Source organism: Apodemus sylvaticus, chromosome 7, assembly GCF_947179515.1.
Source record: "Apodemus sylvaticus chromosome 7, mApoSyl1.1, whole genome shotgun sequence".
NCBI classification, from domain to species: Eukaryota; Metazoa; Chordata; class Mammalia; order Rodentia; family Muridae; genus Apodemus; species Apodemus sylvaticus.
In genome coordinates, this window is record NC_067478.1 from 8,910,306 (window position 1) to 8,936,605 (window position 26,300).

Genomic DNA, 26,300 nt, shown 5'->3' on the forward strand with positions numbered 1-26,300 from the left:
AAGTAGGTAGGGGGGTATGAGTGTGTATGGGGGTAGGGGTGTAGGAGAGAGGTTAGAGATTTGGCTAAATCTGTAGAGTTTCTCTCCTAGTAATTTTCTAATCTGTGTTTTAGTGGGTCAAGCCATTTCAAGAGTAGAATTAAGTTTAAGTATATACATACTGGATTTTATGTTGTCAGAATGGAGCCCCATGGTTAACTCATTTGCTCTGAGATCAGGTCCGAGAGCTAAGTGTATTTTCTGATTCACATTGACTTTAAAGTTTACATAGAATTATAAAACAAGAGCAAATCTCCCCATTACCCATAGAAGAATATCTGATTACATCCTCTCTGACCCATGGAATTATTTGATAGGTCAATATTCTCTTCACTTTTCCCCTTGACTGTGTTACTGAGCCAAGTACAACGGCTTCTAACTGTTTGCTCTGCATCTTCAGGCAGGTAAAGTGAGAAAGCACGTGACAGAGCAAGAGAAACCTGAAGAGGGCTTGGGCCCCAACATCAAAAGCATCGTGACCATGCTGATGCTCATGCTCCTGATGATGTTCGCTGTCCACTGCACGTGGGTCACAAGCAACGCCTACTCCAGCCCCAGTGTGGTCCTCGCCTCCTACAATCATGATGGGTAAGGGGATAACTCGGCTATCAGAGGGCCTTATAATATCCTTTAATCTATCCAAAAAAGAATGTTTGTGAGACTCTGATCTGGCTTCTCCTTTTTAAGGTGTAGTAGAGATGTAACCCCAGGGCTGCCCACATGCTAGGGCAACCCACCCCCAAGTTTACTCACTCTGTCTCTTAGTGTGGCCTTTCCCCCTTCTTTAGGATGGGTGGCAGTAACTAGTTTGTGCTTTTTCCCAAAATCTTCCTGCATATGTAATTGTGTATGCTTAGTGAACACTGCATCATCATTTCATCATTAGTATGATACTTGGTAGAAATGCAAATTATAGAGCCCACCCTAAGCCTTACTCGAGAGACACAAGGGCAGGACCCAGCTAGCTGTGGTTTAACAGGCTTTACCGTGACAGGCCACATCTCAACAGAGCACGAGACTGTGTCCCAGTGTTAGTTCACTAGAATATGATATTTTACAAGACAAGTGATTTTTTTTTTTTTTTTTTTTGCACATTAGTTTAGGAAACACTAGTGTAGACAAGGCTCCTCTTTTTTTTCCTCCTTGTAGGTAGGAGCTTTTGACTACCATCTTTAAGCTATCTCCTTCACATTTACAGACTTCATTTAAAATAAAACCAAGTTTTTTTGTTTTGTTTTTTTATTTTTCAGTACCAGAAATATCTTAGATGATTTTAGAGAAGCATACTTTTGGCTGAGACAAAACACAGATGAACATGCCCGGGTCATGTCCTGGTGGGACTATGGCTATCAAATTGCTGGGATGGCCAACAGGACGACTCTAGTGGACAACAACACCTGGAATAACAGCCACATCGCGCTGGTGAGCTTGCGTTTAGCTTGCTTGTTTGCTTTAAAGAATAAAATGGTTCGTCCTACTTAGCAATCAGAATCACTTATAATTAAACAGAAAAGATCCAGGTTAGAACTCTTGTCTGCCTGTGTATTCTTGTTTTACGAGTGGTATTATGTATACAGAATTGCAGACTAATTTCTGGTAGCTTTGATATACTTAGATTACTGAGACCTAGGCAAACTTAAAATGCTTGATACGTAGTTTTTACATTGCAAATTTAAGAAAAGTCATAGAAATAGGAAAACAAGTATTTTACATTGTGCAAATTATATATTCACTTTACTTTATTAAATAGTGAGTCTCCATAAGTGAATCAGTTACGTATTTTAACATCTGAGTAGGAAACAGGTCTTAATAAACGAACTCAGCAGCTTTCGTGAGTATCATAGCTAAGTATCGTGCTTGCTGGGCTCAGAAGAGTCTGTGCTATGGAAATCATGGGCCAGGCTCAACCTGAGGTTGGGAGAAAACTATCTCTTTAAATGCTTGCCTATTTTTGTTTAAAATATTAATGCTCTAGAACTTAATTATTAAAACATATATTCAGACTTTGACACTTCTTTCATGAAATGGTTATTGTAGTTAAGATGTTAGTGAACTCAAGTTCATTACATTCATAGAAAATCATTTCTACCCAAAATTAATGTAAATCAAACTTAATTTCATCTGACAGTTAAAAAAATGTACATTTAAATTTTATCCTACAGGTAGGAAAAGCTATGTCTTCTAATGAAACAGCTGCCTATAAAATTATGAGGTCTCTTGATGTCGATTATGTGTTGGTTATTTTTGGCGGAGTTATTGGCTATTCTGGTGATGATATCAACAAGTTCCTTTGGATGGTTAGGATAGCTGAAGGGGAGCATCCAAAAGACATTCGGGTAAGGACCTCACAGTTCACAGGCCCCACGTGTTCTCATATTTGCTAGTTTACATTCTTTTCCTTCCATTCCTAACTGTGGCCCTCACTGGCCTGGAACTCATAGAGCTCCTGCCTGGCCTCCTAAGGATGGGGTGAAGGTGTGCGTCAGCAACATACCCCGTGGCTGCACTGTTTCCCTCATCCCATCCTCATCTGCTGCCTTAGTTACTCCGTTCATTAAAAACAGTTCCTGGATTTGTTAGCCTTGTGTGCCTGTATGTGCTTGGTAAGCAGCTTGTCTGCTTATAGAGTATATAGGAGGTAGTGTGGTCCAGGTTGGTGTTTGTGCGCTCTGATGTTCCGAAGTGGAGGTGTTGCCTTATAGAACACTTGTCTCAGAATACACCCTGTGCTTGCGCGTCCATCTTGCCCTTGTCAAGTCTTCTGGCTTTTTCCTCTTGTCTCTTGCTTTTATCCTTCATTTGCATTCCCATTCTGCGCCACTACTAACCTTAATGTTTATAAATCTGAAAGAGACCAACGATCTAGAAATTTGGTCCTGTGTCTTCTTCCATGTAATCTATGACATTTCTCCTTTCCACACCCTTGTCCCTCCTCTCCAGCCCTTTTTGGGTGTGTGCTTCTAGTTGAAGTGTGTGTGTACACTGTGACTTCTGTAGATGGGAAGGCTGTTACACTGTGGTCCTCATCCCCACTTATCGTCTCCCTTATAGTGTCCATTGTGTGTGCGTATTCATTTGTCTGTATGATGAGCATTTGTGTGTCTGGCATAATAAACAATTTTATGCATTCTTTATTTGAATCCTATACAGTATCGATAGAGCATATCCTGTAAGAGGGAATGTTATGCCAGAAATTACATTTTTACTACCTGAACTTACATTTTTAAAATGGTAGCAATCTATGCCTCGTAGAAAAGCTAATTTATAAAATAACCCAATAAAAATGAATACAAAAATTGTGCTATATATATTCCTTTTAGTTTACTGAACCTTCTCCTTCTCGGCTAAAAGGGATTTTGGAGTTGATAGGGAAAATTAAAGGCAAACTCCAAGAAAGGGGGGGGGGGCAACTGTGGGGGGCTAGCTCTAGCTAACAGGGAGTCAGCTATCTCTAGAGCTAGGTGTGCCAAGCTAGACTGACACTGAACTTGTGGTTTCTTTCCATAGGAAGGTGACTATTTCACCCAGCAGGGAGAATTCCGAGTAGACAAAGCTGGATCTCCTACCCTGTTAAACTGCCTTATGTATAAAATGTCATACTACAGATTTGGAGAAATGCAGGTTGGTTCAAAGAGTTCTTCTATAATCTTTATTCAAGGGGAGGGACCTTACTAAGCTCTTTAAAAAAATCAGACTAATAATGTCTTAATTGTACTGTGGAGAGATATATGCAAAGCTTCTTACCCATTATATTTAGATTTCAAACCCTTGATCCTCTAGGGTTTTGGCATGTGCCACCATGCCTAGCTCAATTTCTGAATCTTTTTGTGACATGTTAAAAAAATATTAGACCAGTGACTTTTTCTTATCTGTAAATAATGGGGTGTAGGGTAGACTGGTGACTTGGCTTTGATGGAAACATGTCATTCTGATATTTAAAAATTAGTTTTGCATTAAAAGCAATTATATAGCAAACAAAGGGACATTTTTAATCTGGCCTCACTCCTGATGAAAGGCACAAATTAAATTCTCTCTTACTGAAGGTAACACTAGATGCCTCTGTCCTGAGAGGTCCCCTAAGCAGTCTGCACGCAGTCCGTCCACACTCCCAGCTTGTCCCCACGAACGCTCTTGCCATCACTCCCCCTGCGCAGAGGCCTCGGCCTTCTTTCCTTGTCTCTCCACTGTTGGTGGTGCAGCAGCATCTTCTGTGAGATGCGATTCTAAGCCATTACTGAGTCAGTCACTTCTCATTGAGTTCCCCTGTCCTATGTTGCATGTCTTGATAAACTTGTTTTTGCTGCTGTTATTCTGTCTTTTGTTGCAGGGATCCATTCCAACCTAAAGAATTCCTGGGGGCTGGAGGAACAAAGTGTCTCTTCTATTGCTAATCAGTTTTATAGCCTGTAATACCAAGTTGATAGTTTCATTCCAAGTTGTCAGTAAAAACAAATTCTGTGTTAAAATTAAAGGAATTATTTGTATGCTTTTCTACCAGGAATGTTAACTCTTAACCTGAAAGGGTCTGTCTGAACTTCAAAATGTGAAACAGGTTTTATCCATTTGTAAAATTGTTATGTAGCTAGTATGATCTGTAGGAGTTTGTATATTGCTGCTCTCTGTGCTGCCCTAGGGTGCAGGGGCAGAAGTGGGTGTCTGCTGCTTTATTCTCCTGGGATCACTGTAGGTAGCTTTACAGATGCGCACAGCAATCTAGATGTCAATTTTTATTTTTGCTTCTTTTAAAGAAAGCCTGTGATCCAAACTCATGCTTAGAAAAACGTACCCGATTATAATAGTTACTCTAGAAAATAATTGTCCTGGTAGAAATGATGAGTTCTCTGCAAGAAGGTGTTTTTGGGGGGAGGGTTTGGGTTTTTCCCCCTCCTCAAGTTTTATGACCTTTGTAAGCCCTGTTAGTCTCATGCCTTAGGAAGCATGCTTGTTAGAGCAGGTAATGTAATTTTTCTGTTGTATAGGAAAACAAACACTTCCCTGTTGCTTTGTAGACTGGTTTTACACTACTTGGAAAAGAGATGGTTTTTGTTTGTCTTAAAGTTTAGGTTTGTGTCTGCATAAACTTGATCTATTAAACGTATCCATTGGTTTTTTATCTCTCCTAAGTCTTCCCCTAGCTCAGCTACCCTGGCTTCCTTTAGACATCAGAGCATTGCTTATAGGGGCATTTCTTTTACGTAAAGAGATGGTGGTGTTTCCGTGAAGTCAGTCCAGTGCAGGGGAGCTGAATGCAAACCATGTGGCATAATGGAGCAGAGAGTCATTGTGAGGCCCTGAGGTGAAAGGCAGCCCCTTCTCCACTCCTCTCCGTCCCTCTGCATGCCCAGAACCACACTCACACTGCATATATTTGGAAGGACTCTTGACACCTACTCTGATGGATCTAGTTGTATTCTGGAATTCTTCTATCTGGGCATTGAGACCTGTTAGGATGCTTCTTCCATTCTTTTTCTTAGATAAGAAGGATGTTTTCCTAAAGGCTAACATTAAGTTCTGATGTTTCTTTTGCAGCTAGATTTTCGCACCCCCCCAGGTTTTGACCGAACACGTAATGCTGAGATTGGAAATAAGGACATTAAATTCAAGCATTTGGAGGAGGCCTTCACATCAGAGCACTGGCTTGTCAGGATATATAAAGTGAAAGCACCTGACAACAGGGAGACACTAGGTCACAAGCCTCGAGTCACCAACATCTTCCCCAAACAGAAGTATTTGTCAAAGAAGGTGGGTGCCCAGTAAAGTCCTCTTGCTAGAAGGATATAGTTCAAGCTTAGTGAATTAGTAGGCTGGTATGGAAAATGCTAATAACTGCTCACAAAGAACATGACTGACTGTGTGAGGAAGATGCGGGGCTCCCAGAATCCTTTTCATCAGGAGCCTTGAGCAACCTCAAGCCACAACTTTGCAGGTGGCCTGCTGGCTGTTGGCAAGGGCAATGGAAGCTTTTCTACAGGCATTCTTACTTCAGTCTCTGTGTCTGTCAGTGGGATCTAAATGGTGTCTGTCCTAACTGCATGAAACACAGAACTTAAAAGAACCGTAGTGACTGGGTCCTCATCTTCAGGTTAAAGCACCTTTGTATTCATGCTCTACTCTTGAACAGGGCTTTTATTTTATTTGCTGAGTAGATCTCTGCAGTTGAATAAGCCCTTCTGAAGCAAAAACCCAAACAAATCACTTTCTTAAGCTACCTATTTTTAATTTAATTACTATGACAGAGCAAATTTTTTATTTTTAATTTAATTACTATGACAGGCAAAGATTGTAAGGAGACCATTCCTAATAAACAGTGGGTCAGGAAGTCTCTTACTAGGGGTCATTACTGCTCCTGTAAGTTGAGTAGATGTCCTAACCTTCCCTGGCAGTGAAAGTGGGTGCAGGCAGGAGTGACGTCAGTCGGGAGTGCCGCCATGGCTGTGGCTGCATAGTACTGATGAGCAAACTGATCCAGGTGGCACTTAGGTGTTTCCATACCCAGAATAGATCTCTTACACTGGTAAAGGAAGTACATACGGACTACTTCAGAACACGAGTTATATTGTTTATGCTTTAGAATATGTATTTACTTTTATGAAGTGGTTTTGCTGTGTAGCCTAGCCTGGTCTGAAATTAGAAATTTTCCTGCCTCCATCTCCTGAATGTTAGCATTACATGCATGTTCTACCATGCTGGCTATATGTACATTTAAATAGAAATTTAATTTTAAATTTTTTAGTGTGAGGAGAGAAGGAGGTGTGGCCCAGCGCCTCAGGTGCAGGGACCAGAAGACAGTTTGTGGAAGCTAGTTCTCCACGAGGGCAGCGTGGTAACAAGTGCCTTTTCTAAGAGCAACATGCTGTCTCTGTCCTGAATTTTGAAGCCTACTTGAATTGTAGTTAATGTAAAAACCTATTTTCTGTGTGGGGCACAGTGCTTTCCTCTGGATCTTAGATCTGGTCATCCTCTTGGTTTAGCAGATGCTCTTGTAGCAGTTTCTACCACCATATCTGGTACAGTCTTTTACCAGAAACACCTGTATCTTAGTAGGGCTACAGAGATGGGTCAGGGGTAAACCTCCATAGAAAGCACATTAATGCAGCACACACCTGTTAACCTAGCACTGTCCAGCCAGCCGTGCTGAATTGGTGAACTCTAGGTTCACAGACAAATTGTCACTGTCTCAACAACAAGGTTGAAAACAATTGGCATCTGAGCTGTGTGCACATATGCCTAAGTACACACATGTACACATAAACATGTGCCCACATAAACAACTGCCAGATAACAACTTGTGAAGAATTGTTTTATTTTTACAAGATTTATGAAACTAGAGAAATGTTTGTTTTCATCTTGACATGTTTCCTTCCTGAAAGGATGTGACAGAATAGACCAAGTGATTTTTTTCCCTGTAAGGTTTGAAAGTGGATGGATAATCATCTTCATTCTGCACATGGAAGAGTAGGGCTCCGAGAAGGGCCTGGTGACACAACCCATTCATGGACGCTCAGCCAACAGCAGCATTACCTTTCTAATTCCTTAGATTAGACCTGGCCTGTCATTGTTCCCACTAAGCATGTAGTGCTTGAGGAGGCAGATGTGGGGGATGCTGTAGTGATCCTCTAAAGCTACTAACAGAATTATGTTCATCTCAGTTTTCTTACACGACCGCAGTGCACTGTCATGTCCCAAGACAAACTTTGAATGACGGTCTTCATAACAGTAAGCTGGGTGTGTCTAAGTGCTTCAGTGCATAAGAGACCTGAACTAATTGCATGCATTCTTCTTTCTTTCTAGACTACTAAAAGGAAGCGTGGCTACGTTAAAAATAAGCTAGTTTTTAAGAAAGGCAAGAAAACCTCTAAGAAGACTGTTTAAACAGACTGTTCTGGCCTGACTTGCAGCAGTCCTTGTGAGAACCGGTCTTTGCCTTCAGCTCATGTCCTGTTTCACGGCACCAAGGGTACAGAACATCGTTGGGCCAAGTCAATGTACAAAATTTTCTGGCAATGCCTCATTTAAAATTAAATTGGTTTATTGAGAACAGCTGTTTTCGATTTGTAACGTGAAGCAAGACAGAGCCCTGCTGTGAGCATCTGGCAGAAGATTTTTTTTTAATTATTGGTACATATTACCCTTCAAATCTGAGAATTTGGACTAATTGCACCAAAGAACCCTCTAATTTGGTCCCTGGCACATGCGTACCTGTCAACTTTTTTTTTCTTTTATAAGACCTGCATTTTATTTGAACTACCCAAATAGCAATATGTAAGACAGAAGTGCAAATGTGACACGAGCTTCTTGACCAGTAAACAAACTAGCCCAGGTCTGAGAGACGTGCTGTAGAGGAGAGTCTACGTCTGTGAACTCTATTTATTTTCCTGTTTCTCCGGTGTGAAGAATGTTTCATCAAATGTCCACTTTGTCGCTCACTGCTGCTGTAAGCAGCTGCTGCTGACAGCAGGCGGGCAGGCGGGCGGCGGGCCTCCGCGTAGTTAGCTGACTAGATAGATGTTTGTGTTCAGGCACCCATCCGCCCTGCAGTTAGCAGGCGTCCTCACCAGGTACTTAAGAGCAGATTTCATGCATTCTTCATTCAAGGGCTAAATTTATATCCTTTGGGAATCATGGCAAGCACACACAGACTGTTGCTGGCCAGGCTGGCTGTTACCTTAGCACTGAGGTTGGCTTCATGGTTCCACCAGGAGATTAAGGGGAAAGCCCTTCCAGTGTCAGGCATGCAGAGTTCATTTCTGCGACTCTACACAATGACAAAGGATTCGTAAACTTTGCCTGGATTTTCCTCATTTTATACCCATTTTGTTCATCACAATGATTTCTGTTGACTGCTTCATGTTTTTGATACCTTAAGCATTTGATGAAACACTCTTTAGTGCTCTCTAGGCATTTTCTTACTTTTATTACAAATGTGACTATTGTCAAAAGATGCACTAAAATCTAAATGGAGATTGAGCCTGTTCATTTTCCAGCTTATAGGCAACTTTATACAGACTTGAAAACTTTATCCAGTTGTTTAGTAAAGTGAGAGAGAGGTTTCCTGCCACAGGAGAACTTTTTACACAACACACCACTGCTTTAGTGGGAAAGAACAGAACAGTATGTACCTTTTATGAAGAAACCGTAATTTACAATGCTCCGTGAGAATGTTACTGCTGATTTCCTTTTCCAAGGTGTAGAATATTCTTTGATTTATAGAATTCATTCTTGATCCAGATGATGGTTCTTTTACAGACCAATAAAAAAAAAAAGGCTAAACATTTTCACAAATAAAGTGTAACTAAATCTGGATTTCTGATACCTTGTCATTTGGAGGATTTTATCTTACTTTGCTTTACAATTCAATGCAGAGAAGTTATTGACCATAAGGGAAATAAAGTTAATTCAAATTTTGTGCTAAGCCTTGTCTTTTGCAGCCCTTGTTTTTGAAAGAAGCGCAGAGTTCTGACTCCCATCCTCCTCTCTACTCACCTTATAAAGGTTTTAGCCGATGTGTGGAAAATAAGTTTGTTCATAACGCATTTTTAAATTTCACCATTTTTATTCAGAATAAACATACCTCATTATGACCTTGGGGGGTTGGAAGGAAAGACAGGCTGTGAGGGCAGCCAGTCCACGAGGTTCCGAGACCACACAGCCCAGTGTGGAGTGTGGTTTTCACGCCATGCCCACGCCTTCCTTGGGTTTAGGGAGCAAGTTTGGTTCAAGGCTTGGTGTTAGTGAAGCACACAGCGTGAGAGTCTGGATCTCAGACTCTGCTGGTGTAGGGAAGTGGCAAGTGGTGGTTTTGCCACACCGGAGTGTCAGCTGCTGAGCTTCGAAGCTTGTTTCAAACCTAAACTCATTTCATGTGTGAGTACTAGCTCTAAATTTCACAGGAAGTTACATGGGACATGGCAGTGGGTATAATAAAGACTAGGCAGGCTTCAGTTTCCACACTGACATTGTCACCCTACTTAAGGTTACAGTGGTGGTATTCTGAGTGCCTGAGTGATGACCAGGAGGCCAGAGACTGGATCGTGAAAACATCCTCTGTTGTACAGTGTTGCTAGTCAAGCGACCCTCAGACCATAGGATCTGGAGCTATTGCTGCTTGTTTGAAAATCACTACAACCTTGGTATTGCTCGCTGGTTGGCCACTCGCCTGGTATATACCACACACGAGCCAAACACTGCTCTGAAGTCCATAGATAGGGGCTGGGGAGATGAATCAGTCAAGTTCTGGTCATCACCCTGGATACAGTGCCAAGCTGTGACCTATGTGCTAAGGGCGGGAAAGAGACAGGACCCCTCAAGCTCACTGGCCAACCATTTAACTGAATTATTGAGCTTCCGGTTCAGAATGAGCTCAAAAAATAAGGTAGGGTGTGCCTGAAGAAGAGGCTGCCATGCCCTCTGCTCCCCCAGGCCCCCACCACATGTACACCATTGAGTCCTGTTGAGTGTGTACATATGCATTAGACGACTGATCTGCCATTTTCCTCTGATGCCGCTTACCATGGTTTCTGTCCAGTGTTTGCCTTACTTGCCTTAACCCTGCTGAGGTGAGGGGATAGGCAGCCAAGCAGTCCAGCCGCAGCCTACAGTTGCAGTGGGAAGACCAAAAGAACAAGCTAATGAAGGGCTGTGACTAACACAGAAAATGTGTATATGCCATGTTCAATTAAGGTGTTGGAGGATTTAGATCCTCGACCAGGCTCCAGGAGAGGCAGCCAGTGTTCCTGAAGCTGCTCCCGTGTCGTCCCAGCCACTGCTGGCACTGGATCCTGCCCTTCCCGCCTCAGTATTTTCCTCTAAGCATGTGTAAGTGCACCTGCTCTTTGGGCTGTGGAAGTGGCATCATGGGCGTGTAGACTTCGCCTAGTCAGCTTTTCTGTGGCATTTGTAAACATCCTGGTTGCTGGGTCCAATGGAAGATTGATTTTCATCAATATGTAGTACTCCAGTCGCTCTGCAGCTTGTTCAAACATACACATCCATTGTCTTGTTGGTCTGTGGACAGACATTTCCAAATAATGCCAAGAAGGCAGTTCGACCTCTTGGTGCGTAATGTGAGCCTTTCTCTCAGCATTCACCCACAGTTGGAGTCCCGGGGTAAAGTCATGTTTATTGCTTCTGTGTCCTTGGCAGCCTTTCACTCGTCCTTACCTTCTCCCTTGCCTCCAGCCCCTGGCTGGCCTAGAACTCTTGGCCATGACCCTTTGCTCGGCTCCCCATGTTGAGATTACTAACTATTGTACCTAGTGCAGTGAGACCAGACGATGGTTCCTTGTATTTAGATTTCTCTTCCTTGGTTTACCAATAAGCCGTTTGGACATGCGCTTTTTCTGAGGTGTGCGGCTCCTGCTATATCGTTTACTCTTTTGAAGATTCATACCTGAATATCATCTGTGAGCTCATCACTGTTCGTGTTGCAGACTGTTAGGGATTAATCTTCTGAGGTCTTTGAATGTGTATAGTTCTCTCTGTACCTTGTTTATAAATTTTTTTTCATAGGCTGATGAGCTGACTTGGTGTGGGTAAAGGTGTCTGCTGGCAAGCCTGAAACCCGAGTTCAATCCTTGGGGTGTACATAACAAGAGAGAGAACAGACTCCTTCAGTTTGTCCTCTAGTCAACACACATGCCCACCCTCAAACACGCACACACACAATAATATAAATATGTAATGCTAAAAAACCTTGAAAAAGAAAAAGACCTTTTTGTAAAATCACCAAGACCTCGCCTGTCCTGTGTTCCTTTCTAGGAAATTTGACTCCATTGCCCTTCCATCCAGGATTCCCTTGTTGAGTACACTATGAAATGCCTGTTTAATGGTGGTGATTGTTGTGGCACATAATGCCTAAAGTTTCTGTTTTAGGAGCTGTGGCGATAGCTCAGAGGTTAAGAATGCTTGCCGCTATGCTTTTGGTCCCTAGCACAGTCATACTGGGCACACAGCTCACAACCACCCTTACCAGCAGCACCAGGGACTGATAGCCTCCTGGCCTCAGCGGGTACTCAGACATACACAAGCACGTAGAACCATACGCAGAAGTATGAATGTGGGGTTTTTTTTTTTTTTTTTTTTTTGGTTTTTGTTTTGTTTTTCAAGATAGAGTTTCTCTATATAGCCCTGGCTGTCCTATAACTCACTCTGTAGACCAGGCTGGCCTTGAAGTCAGAAATCCACTTGCCTCTGCTCCCAAGTGCTGGGATTAAAGGCATGTGCCACCACTGCCTGGCATGTATGTATATTTAAACCTTTTATTTTATCCATGATGGCTAACACATTTGTAATCCCAGCACTTGGGAACTTGATGCAGGAGTTCATAGTGAGTTCAAGGCCAACCCTGAGCCACATGAGACCCTGCTGCCTCAAAAAAAAAAAAAAGGTTTGGTTGACTCTTTCTCCTTTTTTACGTCTTTAGTATTTTCATGGCTTCTATTAACTGGTGACTTTAGTGTGTGATTTTTTTTTTTGATAAATATGTTATAAATATTTAATTTTTCCTTGTTAGACTATAGAAGCATGTGTTCTTCTATAATGAAGTTTTATTTGACCTTGTCATTAGCGTTCTGGCATTCAGGGGTTCACACAGTTGACCCTTGTCACTTGGAAACTGGTTGTTTCGTTTCCTACCTTGTAATTGGTTCGTACTTTGTTGTCAGACTCCTCTCTCACTGGGAAAGCCGCTGATCGGGGTCATTGGCTATAATCCCTGCAGGTGCCTTTGATCAAAGTAAGCAAATTAATCATTAACGTTTTATTTTGAGATATGTATGCATGCATGTATGTATTTGGCAGGGGTCCTGCTCTATAGTCTGGGTTGCCTTGACCTCGCGGCCTGCGTCAGGCTTCTGAGTGCTGGGATTACAGCCATGTGCTGCCATGATGGTATAGATGTTTGGTTTATGTCTGCATGGGTTTGCTGTTTATTTTTTGCCAACCTGTCACAAACTAGAGTCACCTGGGAAGAGGAACATCAACTGAGAAAAGGCCTTTATCACAGTGTCATGTGACCATGCCTCTGGGTTGTTATTGATTGATGGAGGAGGATCCAACCTGCTGTAGGCAGTACCACCCAGAAAGTGGTCCCAGGTTGTAAACAACACTGCTCTAGTCTCTTTCTTGCCTTGTTCCTGTCTTGTCTTCCCTCAATGATGAATTCTAACCTGAAAAATAGAATAAACCCTTTCTTTTTGCCAGTGTTTTATCACAGCAACAGAAAACAGACTAGTTCAGAAATTGGTGCAGACAGTGGGCTATTGTTGTGACACAGCTGACCATGTCTTGGGAGGATTGTGGAAGTGTTTGAAACTTTAGACTGGAAACGCCAAGAGTGTTGAAAGCTTTGAGCTACTCCTGTGGGAGTTTTGAAGATTGGGTGTTTAGAGAAATCCAGACTATAGACTCCTGAATTCTAAGTTTCAAGGAAAGCAAAAACTGATCAGGGTTGTGCATGTGATATATTTGAATTAAGAATGTCTGGTTTCTGGTCACCTTGGGCTGAAGAATCATCTCTTATTCATAAGAGACCAGCATCAATGAGGTAAAATCTTGTGGGAAGTATTTTTTTCAGGGTTTGTATACAGAGAGCTGTGTTCCAGAGTGGACCAAGGCTCCATCTCATCCTGGTAGCCGGACTTGGTAACGTGTAAGGTCTCCCATGTGGTACTGGTATTGAAGGCTTCAAAGGGTCCTAGTGGCTGAGAGCTAGCACCAGGAGACATGGTTGTGATGGTGCCGCCTCAGCTGCAGCAGAGACCGCAGAATTAGAGGTCATGGGGAAAGGCTGAAGCCTGGCCCGTGTCGCATCGTGAGGAGTCCCCAAAGAGAAGCCAGACGACCATTAAAGGTGCAGCCTCAGTTGCAGTGGGGACTCCAGCAGGTTGGAGATGCCAAGCCCATAGGGTGACCATCACAGACAGTAGCTAGTGTTGAGCATATAAGATAACCTGCATGTGCTGCTGACGACAAAGCCAGAGAGATGCGACAAGGGCCACCCAAGCCCTTTGGAGTAAGTCTCAAATGTAAGACACTGAGCTATTTATGCAGTTGGATTTGGGGTTTGCTTTGATCTGATTGTAATTGCCCTGGTTCTCTTGAACTAAGTAACCTTTTTTTTTTTTTTTTAAATAGAAACCCATAGTTAAAAGCCTTAGAACTTTTTAAATATTTGAACTTAAGGACTGGGACTTTGACATACAGGACACAACAACAACTTGAGTTAGTTCCCTCCTCTGTGTGTGCCAAGTCTCAAATCCAAGCTCGACAGCAAACACCTTTATCTACTGAACAATCTCGTCAGCCATGATACAAGAACCATAGATACTCTTTAACAGTGAGCATGTTTTTAAGTTGTGTCTCCTACCTCTAGTACCTAGAGAATTTCTGTTGTGTTGCATGGGCTTTTCTCCTGTTGGTTCTTGTCTATGGTCTTATCTGTGTAAATGGGGGCTTTAGTGGTATAAGCATTATATTAAGAAGCCGTATGGTTAAGTGTGGGCCAGGGCTCTGGTTTTACTTTGCAGGAGACTTAATAAGGCAGAACCCAGTTTAAGGACTAAATGTTGTATACAGTTCTGGCTTGCTATCATTGCTTCCAAGGTGGTGGTGTGCAAAGACTTCAACCAGATACTTGAGTATAAGCATAGTTTCCCATCCTGTAAAGGTATGAACATCTCTTTGGCCTCTGCCAATTTCCAAGGGAAATGCCCAAATGCTGGCTTTATCTCAGAACGTGTCTTTCCTCTGGGGTGCTGGCCTGTGTTCATCTTGTAGTAGGATTCTTGCGTACAGATTTTCCAGCCATCTTTGCTGGGCTCTTGGTCTGTACTCCAGGCCCTTGCTGTCAGAAGGGGACTCTCACACAAATTGTCCTTTTGGATCCCAGAGCACATGTAGCAACTGTTTCTTACATCTCCTCTGCCACCTTAGTTTAGTGGACACTACCAAAGTTGCATCCCCAAACACAGTCAGAATCTCAGAATCCTGCTTGGAAAGTGTGACACATTTGGGGCCTTGTTTCTAGTTCTGAAAGCACCCCGGGGGCACTTGGATTGGAGCATCGCGTGTCTGCTCTGCTCATCTGGCTTTGGTAAAAGGTTGGGGACCAAACCAAGAACTGGAGGTAGCACGGGTAGCCAGAGTGACTAGCTGAGAGTGATGTGTTCTTGGTCACCTCAGCCGTCCTTTCTGTTAAAAGCCTCCATGACTCACCATATAATCCTCCTCCTCATATGACCTTCCGTTGACAAAGATTAGCCTGGATCAGAAGGTCAGACCTGTTAGGGCTGAGAGAAAAGTTTTAGAAAATGGCATTTTTTTTTTAGCCCTATGAAGAAAAACACAGTAACAAACAAAGTAACAAATAGTAAAAGATGAGTGCTAACTAGATGAGGGAGTCAGTGGCAACCCTCTCTCCAAGGAAGATGCAAATGGGGTTTAGGGGAACCTAGCCACAGGCAAGCCTGCAGGCTCCTGTCACCTAGTTGTGTAACATCACCCATTGCACTGGGTGTGTGTATTGTGCTGATTTTTGCAGGACTCGATTAGTTTCACTTTATCAATTCAGCCCCACTATTCAGACTTACTTCTTCCATTTAATTGGCTCAATGTTGAAATTGATCAAAAAGTGATTTCTCTACTGATCCGGTAATGTCCTTAAACTACCCCATCCTGACGCTGAAGCTTTAAGTCAGCTCATGCAAATTCTGCCTCTGTTCAGTGGCCCACGGGCATGGCCTGGCATCTTGGCAAAACAAGGAACTGTCATCCTCTGCCCTGTTTCTGATGGAGGAACTTGGGATAACCGAATACACTAAGAACTATGAGGAAGATCATGATGAGGCCTTAACAGAAGAAATCAATATGGCAAATAAATGGAAACAAATGTAGTATCCACCAGGCTCACTCAGCATTGGCAAATGTCCAAAAATGGACTCATTGGTGGGGAGTCAAATGGCTTGGCGTTAGTGTGATTTGAAGATACACATACCCGAGTTACATCCAACATTCTTCAAAGCTGTCAAAAGTAGACAAGATAGGGCTGAGAAGATAGCCCAACAGTTAAAGGGCCTGCTGCGAAAGCAGGAGAAATGGGGTTCAGATTCCCTAGAACTCATGCAAATGCACATAGGTGTGGCCACCGCCTGTTAACTCCAGCGGCTTTGACTTCAGAGGTTCTGATTGAGAAAGCCTGCCCCAAAGCAGAATGTTGAGTGATAGAGGGAGATTCCCAACATCAGCCCGGGTCTTCTATATGGACATGCACAGACACGTACATGCATGTGAAAAGAAATTAAAGAATTGATAGTGGGGGTGCACATAAAGGGAAGAAAATGTTTCTTTAAAGAAAAACAATATCTGGGCTGGTGAGATGGCTCAGCAGTTAATAGCACTAACCACTCTTCTGAAGATCCTGAGTTCAAATCCCAACAACCACATGGTGGCTCACAACCATCTGTAATGAGATCTGATGTCCTCTTCTGGGGTGTCTGAAGACAGCTATAGTATACTTACATATAATAATCTTGAAAAAAAGATTTAAAAAAAGAAAAACAATATCCAAAACATAATTGGAGTTAATGACGCAAACAAGAATATGTATAGTGCATGCTTAAGGCCTGAGGCAGGTAAACCAGTATATATCATTTCAGGTTCTTGCAGCATCCACACAGTAAAAGAACCACTCGCTAAAGGGGTGATGGTGCTCAGTGCAGAAAAGTGGGAAGGAGGGATGCGGACTAGGCCTGAATGGGGATCTTGGGAAGTGAGAACGTTCTGCTAAACTGTGGTCAACGTCATTCCACTGACAACTCTACCCTGCACCAAGAGCAAAGAAAGGGAGGGAACGAGCCAACCGAATAACCCAAGCCTTCCTCGTTCCTGAAAACCAACACAGCTAAAAGATACTTCTCATCGAAGTGGATGCTGGAAACTCTGGCACACGCAAAAAAAAAAAAAACAAAAAACAAAAAACAAAAGTCTACAGGGGAAAAGCAAGTGCCAGCCCAGGAAGCCATGTTCAGATGGTGGGAAATGGTACCCTGGTTTACTCCCCCTCCCCCCCCCCTGCAGTGCGGGGGCAGGCCAGTGGCATCCTTCCACTAGCAGAGCAGAGCTCAGTGCCACTAATCTGTTTGGAGCTGCCTGGGGAACTGGGCTCCATTTTGCCTCTTACTCCCGCAGGTAAGTCTGGGCAAGCTGTGGAAGGTGCAGGCCGCGCTCATGAGGCTGCCCGGGATTTGCCTGGTCCAGATTTGAAGGGTGTGGGATTATGGGGAAGATAATACAGCTTCAATGATTCTGAGAACCTGGAGAGAAATTTTAAGGAATTTTAAGATTTACTCTGTGTGTCTGTGTGGTGCTGCTGCTGGGGGCTGGCGGGTGGCGAGAGGTGATGCCTTTGCCTACAGAGGCCAGAAAGGGTATCAGGTGCCCTGGAGGTAGAGCTATTAGTGGCTGAGATCTACCTGCTGGGGTGCTGGGAAAGAATCTGGATCCTCTGCAGGAGCCGTAAGTGCTGTTCCCCACAGGGTCATCTCTCCAGCCCCAGAAATCACATTTTAGAACAGAGTATACAAACCCAATAAAATGTGCCAGGCTGCGTGTGGGCCTGGGCTGAGTGCGGGGATTAGGCCCATTTAGGGAAAGGTTTTTCCTGATACAGAGCTGGCATGCAGAACTGGTGCTGACTGTACTAGGTAAGGTAGCTATTTTCAAAAGTCCACTTTGCAAGGGGGAGAGGGGGCATTCAACACAAGAAAGCGTGCCCTACTTCGTGGGATTTAATTTTTTGTGTTGTGCATTTTCCACACAAGTTGATAGCATCTGCCACAAGAGAATGTCCATTCTGCTGTAACGTCTGTCTTGTTCTCGCCTAACCGAACCACCTAGAACGTCTGCTAGTGTCCACAGCAGTGGCTTACGCAGCCTTAACTTTGTCCTCAGGCTCGGAGGAGGCGCTTCTACCGTCTCACCTTTGTAATATCTGGGGGTGTTTTGCATGTAGACTTACTACATTGAGTTTGGGGGGAAGTTGTTTTCATTTTGTTTTTTATCGTGAATGGGTACTGAATCTTGCCAAACGCTTCTGCATGGGTTCAGATGATTGTAGTTTGCCTCTTATTAATGTGGCATGCTGTGCTGGTATTTTCATGTACTATGCATTCAACCACCCTTGCTGTCTAAGAATAAACTTCATTGTTGTCATGTGCTGTGGGATTTGCTGCACTAGTAGTTGAGAAAATTTGAGCCAATATTTACACAGGATGCCAGTTTTTTAAATCCGTTCTTGCTTTGGCACTGGGCATCCTCTGGCAAACTAGACCAGTCCAGAATGGATAGCATAGCTCTAAATGCTTGGTAGGATTCATCTAAGGCCATCTGGTCCTGGCATTTTTTGGTTGGGAGATTTTAAGTGACTGATCCAGTCTCTTTACTATTTATAGATCTATTCTAATTTCTTAGTTCCTGACTCATTCTTAGTAGGATGTGTCTCTAGGAATTTGTTCTTTTTGTCCAGGCTTACAGTTCTTCCAGGGCTGTTGTTAGAGATGGCGTCTCAATGGTCACACCTGCGTTGGCCCTAAACACGGGATTCAAACATTTGTTTTCATAGAATTGGTAGTAGCCCCTAAGAGATGCTGATCTGGGGCTTCTGCGGTGTTTTTAACACAGGGTTGAGGGCCGGAGCCACAGCTCAGCGGTTAAGTGGATGCCCTGCTCTTGCAAAGACTGTGGCAGATACGGTGCCTGCATCCATATCTGGCGGCTTGGTCACAATCACTTCTGACTCTGGCTCCAAGGGATCCCACACCCTCCACAAGCACATGCACACATATAATACATATTTTTAAAAAAGATTTTAAAATATAGTTATTAGTACCTAAGCAAGAAGATTTGAGATTGAGCTTTAAATAACACACGCAAGACACAAGAGTATTTAATCGAAATATATTTGTCTAATATCTACAAAGTGTCAACAGTTGGTCTTAAGAAAGCAGACGAAAGGCACAAAATTAGTGTCACTACAGAGAAGCATTCATGCTACTGAATTTTATAAATATCATTGGGGTGGCATGATAAAAAATAAATTAAGCACTGAGCAAAAATCAAATTCGACATCCTTTTTCTCGATTGTTTGGTCCGTGTCTGACCTGTGTGAAGGCTGAAGACATACTCAGTAGGGGGTCATGGGGCTCGGGCGCGTGGCTATCCTCTCTGTAAAGAGGCTTTCTGGCAGCTTGGGTCAAAATTAAGAAAAAGAAGTAAGACTATTTGTTCTCTTTCCCCAACTAGATATGAGGCAGTGGTGGTCCGTGTAGTGTACGCATGCGTGTATTGACCTTCCAGAGCCCTTTGTAATAATTGCATGGTTTCTGCTGTGAAGAACACAGGGTCTCGTGCTCTGTGCATGAGCAGTGTCAAAAAGACTGGAGATAAAACCACCTGGAGGGCCCAGCCCCGATTCCTCAGGAGTCACTCCCTTCTAGAAGGCTCCGTATGAGTCTCCAGTGGCTTCCTGTCCTCTTGTTCAACCGGAAGGCCTACCTGCTCTTTCCTTGGACTTGGATAAGAACAAGCATCAGCAAAGGGTGACCTCTCACCCTTCTGCCAGGAATGAGCTCCTTTTTTCAGACAGGAACTTCAACCGGCCATGCCACTTCAGTCTGCATTGTGACAGGAGCTGGTGAGTGGGAAAAGACCATGGCAAAATGGCCATGGCAACTGAAAAACAGAACACCAGGCCTCGTGAATAAAAAGGAGCTCAAGATGACCCAGGTCAGTCTTGGCAGGTGTGCCGAGGTGTGCCCCTGGGTCTCGGCTGCTCTTGGATGAAATCCTCAGGCAGAATTTGGGGGTGCATGTTTCACGGTATGTAACCCCTCTCTCTGACTTGGATGCTAACAAGAGATTTCAGCAAACACCAACAGAATCTTGATACTGTACCACTTTAATTCCTACAAAAACCAGGCCTATTACGGGAAGCGCTGCACCTCCGCCCATCAGTGTGTCTTCCAGAGGGGGTTGAAGTACACCCAGCCATCGCCCTGAAAGAGAAGGAAGGAGGTGACAGGAGAGGACCTCACAGCAGAGTTGAGAAGCAAGGACACCTCCCATCCACCCACCCAACCTGCCTCTGATACACAGCCTGCACAGCAACAGCCAAGACCCAGTCCCAACACCAGGCCTAGCTGATGGCCGTCCCTGAGCTTATCCGAGGAGACATTTCTCTCTGCCTAATCGAGATAAAAAGATGCATTTGCTTTTAAAGGAAGTCCCCCAGAAATGACCAACATAAAAAGGGGTCTTGACAGCTTCTTCTATCTAGATGACTTGCAAAAGAGAATCTCAGGACAGTGGGACTAGAAAAAAAGAGGTTGGCTGGATGAAGACTCGGAGTCATCTCAGAGGTGAAGGGAGCATCTCAGAGGTGAAGGGAGCATCTCAGAGGTGAAGGGAGCATGCGCGCAGACCTACGATGTGAAAGCCCGCCCACCCAGTGAAGGCTCTTTGGCAGGTGTCCCTCACAGTGTGTGTGAAGACAGAAGCCACAGAAGGAACACTACCATTCAGCCACCAGGCGGGGAAAAGGCTATCTGTAATCAGGTGACAGACCAGAACGGAATGCAGAGCTAAGCATCCTTGTGTCGGGGTGATGTGTCCCTAGTCCTATCACAGACATGGTGGCTTTTACCAAGCCCCAGAGATAGAACTTCAAGTAGTGGGTTTTTTTTTTAATGAATAAATTTCCACATAAGTCAGGCAAGCTGTCTGAAAGACAGGACTCTCCTCCTCAAGGAAAGCTTAGAGGATTCCTGTCATCTGAGGGAAGCGCTTACACAGTAGACCCTTTGAGGCAGTTTCCCAAGTACCTTCAAGTCTGAACCGAAATTCGGCCTTCCAGCCACAGCCTCAGGTTCTACCTCAAGTTCCCCCTCCCCCATCCATGTCACTGGGTGCCCCCACTCACCCCACAGCCAGACCCGACCCCCCATCCTCTTAGCAGGAACTAAGAGTAGCGACACCTGGGCCCACTGACCCACTCCGATCGGCTATGGGCATCTGAATTTGTATAACCCCGTAGCACCATACAGAGATGCCCTTCATAAGAACTCACTCCTGGCTCCTCACTAAGCATCAGTCTGTTACCTGGATGGGAGATTAAAACTCTTACTCTTCCCACTACTCCTTAACCCACTTCGACAAGCCACTAGGCTCACTACATAGCTGAGGGCATCCTGCCTTCACCTCCCACACGCTGAGAGTCCAAGGGTCCAGTAGTGCCAGGGGAGTAAACTGAGCTGTACCCCAGACCCCACCCCAATTACTTCGTAAACAACCCCATGACACAATCTGGAATCAACTAGAGAGGCGGGATGGGGGGGATGCTATCTAGATTAGGTAGGCCTGTGTCTGTAGAGAATCCTCTCGGTTATGTTAATTCAAAGACCTTGGAAGCCTAAACTGCTAAGCAATAGCTCACCTTCTCTGTTCTTCCAACAGTGATGCTCTCTGCTCTCTGCAGTAGATGTGCAGTAGCTGCCTCAAGGGCCTGTCACCTTTACTTGCCCACGGTGATAGACTGTGACCAGGAATTGCAAGCCAAATCACCCTTTCCCCCTGAGTTGCTTTTCTCAGGGTCTTTTGTCACAGCCACAGGAGACAAAACTAAGGTTGGCTTCAGATGGACGCCAGGCACCTTGCCTGCTTCCCTGAGGGCGCAGGAGTTGGGGCAGCATGGCAGGCAGAGGCCTCTGCTGAGCTCTGTTCACTCTCTCCCCTCCATGTGGCCCACAGGTCACATTCTGTGGCAGTACTCAGTGGGGAGGCAGCAAGGGGACGGACCGGCTAGGTGGGAACAGTGACAGAACAGAGCCCCAGTCCCCTCTCCTTCCAGGCCTGGCTGGTTAAATGGTTTTTTGAGGGGAGGAGCACTGCAGAGGACGAGTCAGCTACATGAGTCTGCCCTCAGCATGGCATGAGATGCCAAGGCCTTTCTGGGGAAACACAAACCTAAATTCCAACCCCCAATCTGAGCCAGAGCCACACTCTGTCCTGCTCCACACAGGGCCTGTGTGGCCAACTGTCTAAACAATAAAAGTTGAAGTGGCCTTAAAGCAGGCCAGGGTTACCTCCGGGATGAAATACTTAGGTCGCCATGGTGTGCGAAGGGTTTCCCGTTTCCTCTCCTCCATCCTCTGCCTCTCCTCCAGGCGCCGCTTCTGCTCTGTGGCCGCGTCGATGTCCCCAAGCCTCAGGTAGTGGGTGACTTCCTGCCAGAGGTTCCTAGAAAGATGAACAGTAAAGGGAGCCATCGGGCTAGGCCAGCTACTGAGGTGACAGCGGCCAGACAGACATTTAGGGCCCTGTCTGTGGGAAGGCCAGGAGGTGTGGCCCGGGGTGGATCCGGGGCTTCTTGGTCACACGTTTGCTGCTTCCACACTACCTGTTCCAAACAGCAAGACTTCCTCTTGTTCTGAGTAGAGCTCCAGAGAGGGAAGCTACTGGAAAGAGCAGACAGAGCCCTCCCCTGACCCCATGCACCCCGGGAACAGCAGGTACACACAGTTCTTACCAGGCACTCCTATAACATCTTAGAGACACTCATTTAATCCTCATGACCCAGTGACATGGGTCATGTCAATTATTAGCAACTGCGTTTGGCAGAGAAAACTCATCAAATGAGTCTGAGCCAGGGAACCTGCTGAAGAAAAGCCCTGAAGGCCCAGCTAGGAGGAGGGGGGATGGGATGAAGAGGAAGGGGGGGGAGCGACCCCAAGAGGTTGCCACAGTAGCACAGGGTGTGGCAAGGTCAGCGTAGCATTTTCCAGCCTGCCTCTGGAATCTGAGACAGGACCTCTGCTCTGTTCATCAGGAGGACACGGGATGAGCGGACGGGGTATCAGCACCCAACTCTGCCGGGGTAATCTGCAGACTGAGGGAAAAGGCCAGCACTACAGGAGAGCTCAATTGACTGTATAAGTGATGCCCACAGCCCATCTGACTCTGCAGCTAAGGGAGGCCTGGGGCCCAGCAGGGACAATGGGGACTGGGGTGTAGAGCAGCCGCTCTGAGCCTTAAATAGAGAGCTCAGTTTCCCTAGAGTGAGCCTCGTGCTGTTTTTGTTAGTTTCCTGAACCTTACAGGGTAAGTCCAGGATGACTCCTCAGCTTGGTTTCCTGCCTCAGTCTCCTGAGTGATAGGCTACAGGCAGGTACGTGCCACCAAGCCCGGCACTGTGTTTAAAAACACAGAGGAAGAAGAGAACATAGCAACCCCTCTCTAACTCTAGCTAGAGGGTTCCAGGTACCCAGAGGCTGACCAAGGAGCAGCTGAACCTCACCCTGGGAATGCCCTCAGAGGCCGTGGGGCCTGGCCGTGGGCTACCTCCTTACCATGCCCTTCTCTCTTCCTGAAGCCATGGCCCAAGAGGGCGGGTAGGGGGGAGTTCATGTCTCTGCGTCAGCACACAGAAGTTCTATTACTATTCACTGCTATGAATGAATAGGGCTGGGTTTCCAACCAGTACCCAGGAAGAAGGTACCAAGCCTGACACCCCCAGTTAGATCCCAAGGGTCTACATGGTAGAAGGAGAGCTACCCTCTGATCCCCACATATGTACTGTAGCACACACATGCACATACACATAAACATAAAATGAATGTAGAAAAAAATTCTTTTTTTTGGTAAATCAGGTCTCAGTTGAACTCATGGGTCACGTTGGCTTAGATTGAAATATCAAAATAGTATCTTCTATGATCGATTGGTTTGTGGTCCTGTAGAGCTGTCACGTTCAGTGGTCACATGACAGAGCATATAGTGGGCATACTAATTAGGGAGAGTTGATAATTTACTTAACCATTTTCCAAATGCTAGGTATGCAGATGGTTTCTCTTTCTTGAATTGTTTTCTCAAAAATAAACGTGTTTGAATCTTTCCTGAATTTAATAATTTCCCAACAGATAGCCTCCCCCACTCCAGAAATGGAATACGAAATTAAAGTGAGCTCATGTGTTTAAATCTAATGGTCCCTAAGCTGTACCTGCTTCTTCCAGAAACACAGGATGCATGCACTCGACTCCACTGCCTGTGCCATCACCCAATATTTTAAAAATAGCTATCAAGCAAAGAAAAGGGCCAGGCAGTGGTGGCGCACGCTTTTAATCCCAGCACTTGGGAAGCAGAGGCAGGCGTATTTCTGACTTTGAGGCCAGTCTGATCTACAGAGTTCCAGGACAGCCAGGACTACACAGAGAAACCCTGTCTCGGAAAAAATAAACAAAGGAAAAAGAAAAGTCTTGCTGTTTCCCTGCATAGTTCTTTGAATTACCAGCAACTCTCAGATTAATTTACAATCAACCAAGAATCCGGCAGTGGACAAGCTTTTTCAGAACAGGCGGCACGCGCCTGTCTGCCAGGTGGTGGAGGGTAGCCCACTCTAGCTGCAGAACCACCCAAGTGGTCACTACATGTGTCTGTCCCTAATGGACAGACGAGGGGAGGTGTGTTTCAGTGGCTAAAGGAGGCAGGCGCTGGTCCTTTGCTGTTAGCTATGCTGTTGAAGCTGTGCATGGATCCCTCGGCCAAGGCGGGGACAGGCGTACCTGGACTCCATGGGCCCCTGCTTCTCCAGAGGTCGAAGCCTCTTGGGATACACAGGCAGGGTGGTCGTGTCGATGACTTTGGTCTCCCCATTGCTGTAGGTGAACTCCAAGATGCCGTTCCACTCCCCGTGTGCTTTGCAGACGATGGTGTTGGTTGGGTTATGTTTCACTTCGGCTGTGACCCTGAATTAATGAGCATATCAAATGACCCAAGGGGGACTGGGGTCCAGAGACTTCTCAAAGGGCAGTTTGGGGAGGAGGGGTTGCTTTATGGTTTCGGCTCAAAGACTAGGTCTTAAAAGAAGTTATAATATTCTTGGTCAGAACAAGAAAAGAAGGCAGCTGGGTATACGGGCTCATGCCTGTAACCCTGAGCACTCAGGAAACAGAGGGTAACCTAGAATGAGGCTAGCCAGGGCTAAGCAGACAGACTGTGAACCAAAAAAAAAAAAAAAAAAAAAAAAAAAAAAAAAAAAGAGAGAGAGAGAGAGAGAGAGAACAGAAGAGGGGAAGAAAAGGAAAGAAGGGAGAAAGAGCAAAACCCTGAAGTGAAACCAGCTGAGGTCTGAAGATGCATCACCATCGAGAGCGTCAGCCTGCTTCGCTGATCCAAGGAACGAGCACGGTGGTTATAGGAGATGCCTTCTGCCACAGGCATGACCCAACAGTAAACTATATTCTCTCCTCCCCAAACAGGACCTCCTAGTGCCACATTTTTGCCATGGAAAGAGTGTTGGAAGAGCTTTTCTATCCTTAAATAAGGTTTTTGGTTCTACACCGAACATCGTGGTGCATGCTTGTATAATCCCAGCATTTGGGGCAGAGGCAGGAGGATTACTAATTTAAGGCCCGCCTAGGCTATATGGCAACTTGTCTCAACAACAAAAACTACAGCAAACAACCCAGTCGTCAGAAAGGTCAGTTCTGGGTGGGGATAAAGCAGGGGGTCACACAGTCCCTCCGGTCCAGATATCTATCTACCCAGCACCCACACATTCCCAGATGAAGGCTGAGCCAAACCTGGCTTCAAGGCACTGCCTGCTCACGGCAGTACCTGCGGACTCAGCAATACCTGTGGAGGACTGGTGAGATGGTTTACTGGGTATAAGCATCAGCCATGCCCACCTGGCAACCGGAATGAGGTCCCTAGAATCCATGTAAAGGTGGAAGGAGAGAGCCAACCCCACAGAGTTGTCCTCTGACCCCCACATACACAATGGCACCCACACACACACACACACACTCATGCATGGCTATACACAATGACATTAATAAAAGGCCTGTGGAAACTGCCTTCCTTGGTGTGTCTGAGTGAAAGGAAATGCCTTCCTCTGCACCCAGTGGTCCAGTTTGTACTGAGTTTCCAGTTTGCCTTTTCTATTTTTGCTTGTATTAATGTACTGGGGGAGAGGTATGTACATGCTGGAAATGGCTGTCTATGGAGATCTGAGGCAGGTGGCTTGAAGCTGGAGTTATAGGTGGTTGTGAGGCATCCAGTGTGGGTACTGGGAACTGACCTCTGGTCCTTTGCAGGAACAGTACGCATTCCTAACCTCTGAGTCATCTCTCAAGCCCATGTTTCTAGTTTTGGAAGTCACCTCCCATGACCCGAGAGCCATTCAGGCTCCTTGTGGGCACGCCTGGCAGTGCAGAGTT

At 45.2% G+C, this 26,300-nt stretch overlaps 2 protein-coding genes across 4 annotated transcripts in view; one reads left to right on the forward strand and one right to left on the reverse strand.

Moving 5' to 3' along the window:
• The window catches only part of Stt3b (STT3 oligosaccharyltransferase complex catalytic subunit B), a 64,622-nt gene extending 55,171 nt beyond the window's left edge, over positions 1–9,451 (forward strand). Inside the window, exons 11-16 of the mRNA XM_052187050.1 lie at positions 440–627; positions 1,290–1,461; positions 2,202–2,375; positions 3,547–3,660; positions 5,569–5,781; positions 7,831–9,451. Of these exons, the coding sequence (XP_052043010.1) occupies positions 440–627; positions 1,290–1,461; positions 2,202–2,375; positions 3,547–3,660; positions 5,569–5,781; positions 7,831–7,911 (942 nt within the window). The 3' untranslated portion in view covers positions 7,912–9,451. The remainder of the gene's footprint in view (positions 1–439; positions 628–1,289; positions 1,462–2,201; positions 2,376–3,546; positions 3,661–5,568; positions 5,782–7,830) is intronic.
• A 9,525-nt stretch (positions 9,452–18,976) lies between these two features.
• Positions 18,977–26,300, reverse strand: part of Osbpl10 (oxysterol binding protein like 10) — a 246,906-nt gene continuing 239,582 nt past the window's right edge. For all 3 annotated transcript variants that reach the window (XM_052187053.1, XM_052187051.1, XM_052187054.1), the window contains 3 exons: positions 24,645–24,827; positions 22,173–22,326; positions 18,977–20,087 (listed from right to left, as the gene is read on the reverse strand). In XM_052187053.1, the coding sequence (XP_052043013.1) occupies positions 20,043–20,087; positions 22,173–22,326; positions 24,645–24,827 (382 nt within the window). In that variant the 3' untranslated portion in view covers positions 18,977–20,042. The remainder of the gene's footprint in view (positions 20,088–22,172; positions 22,327–24,644; positions 24,828–26,300) is intronic.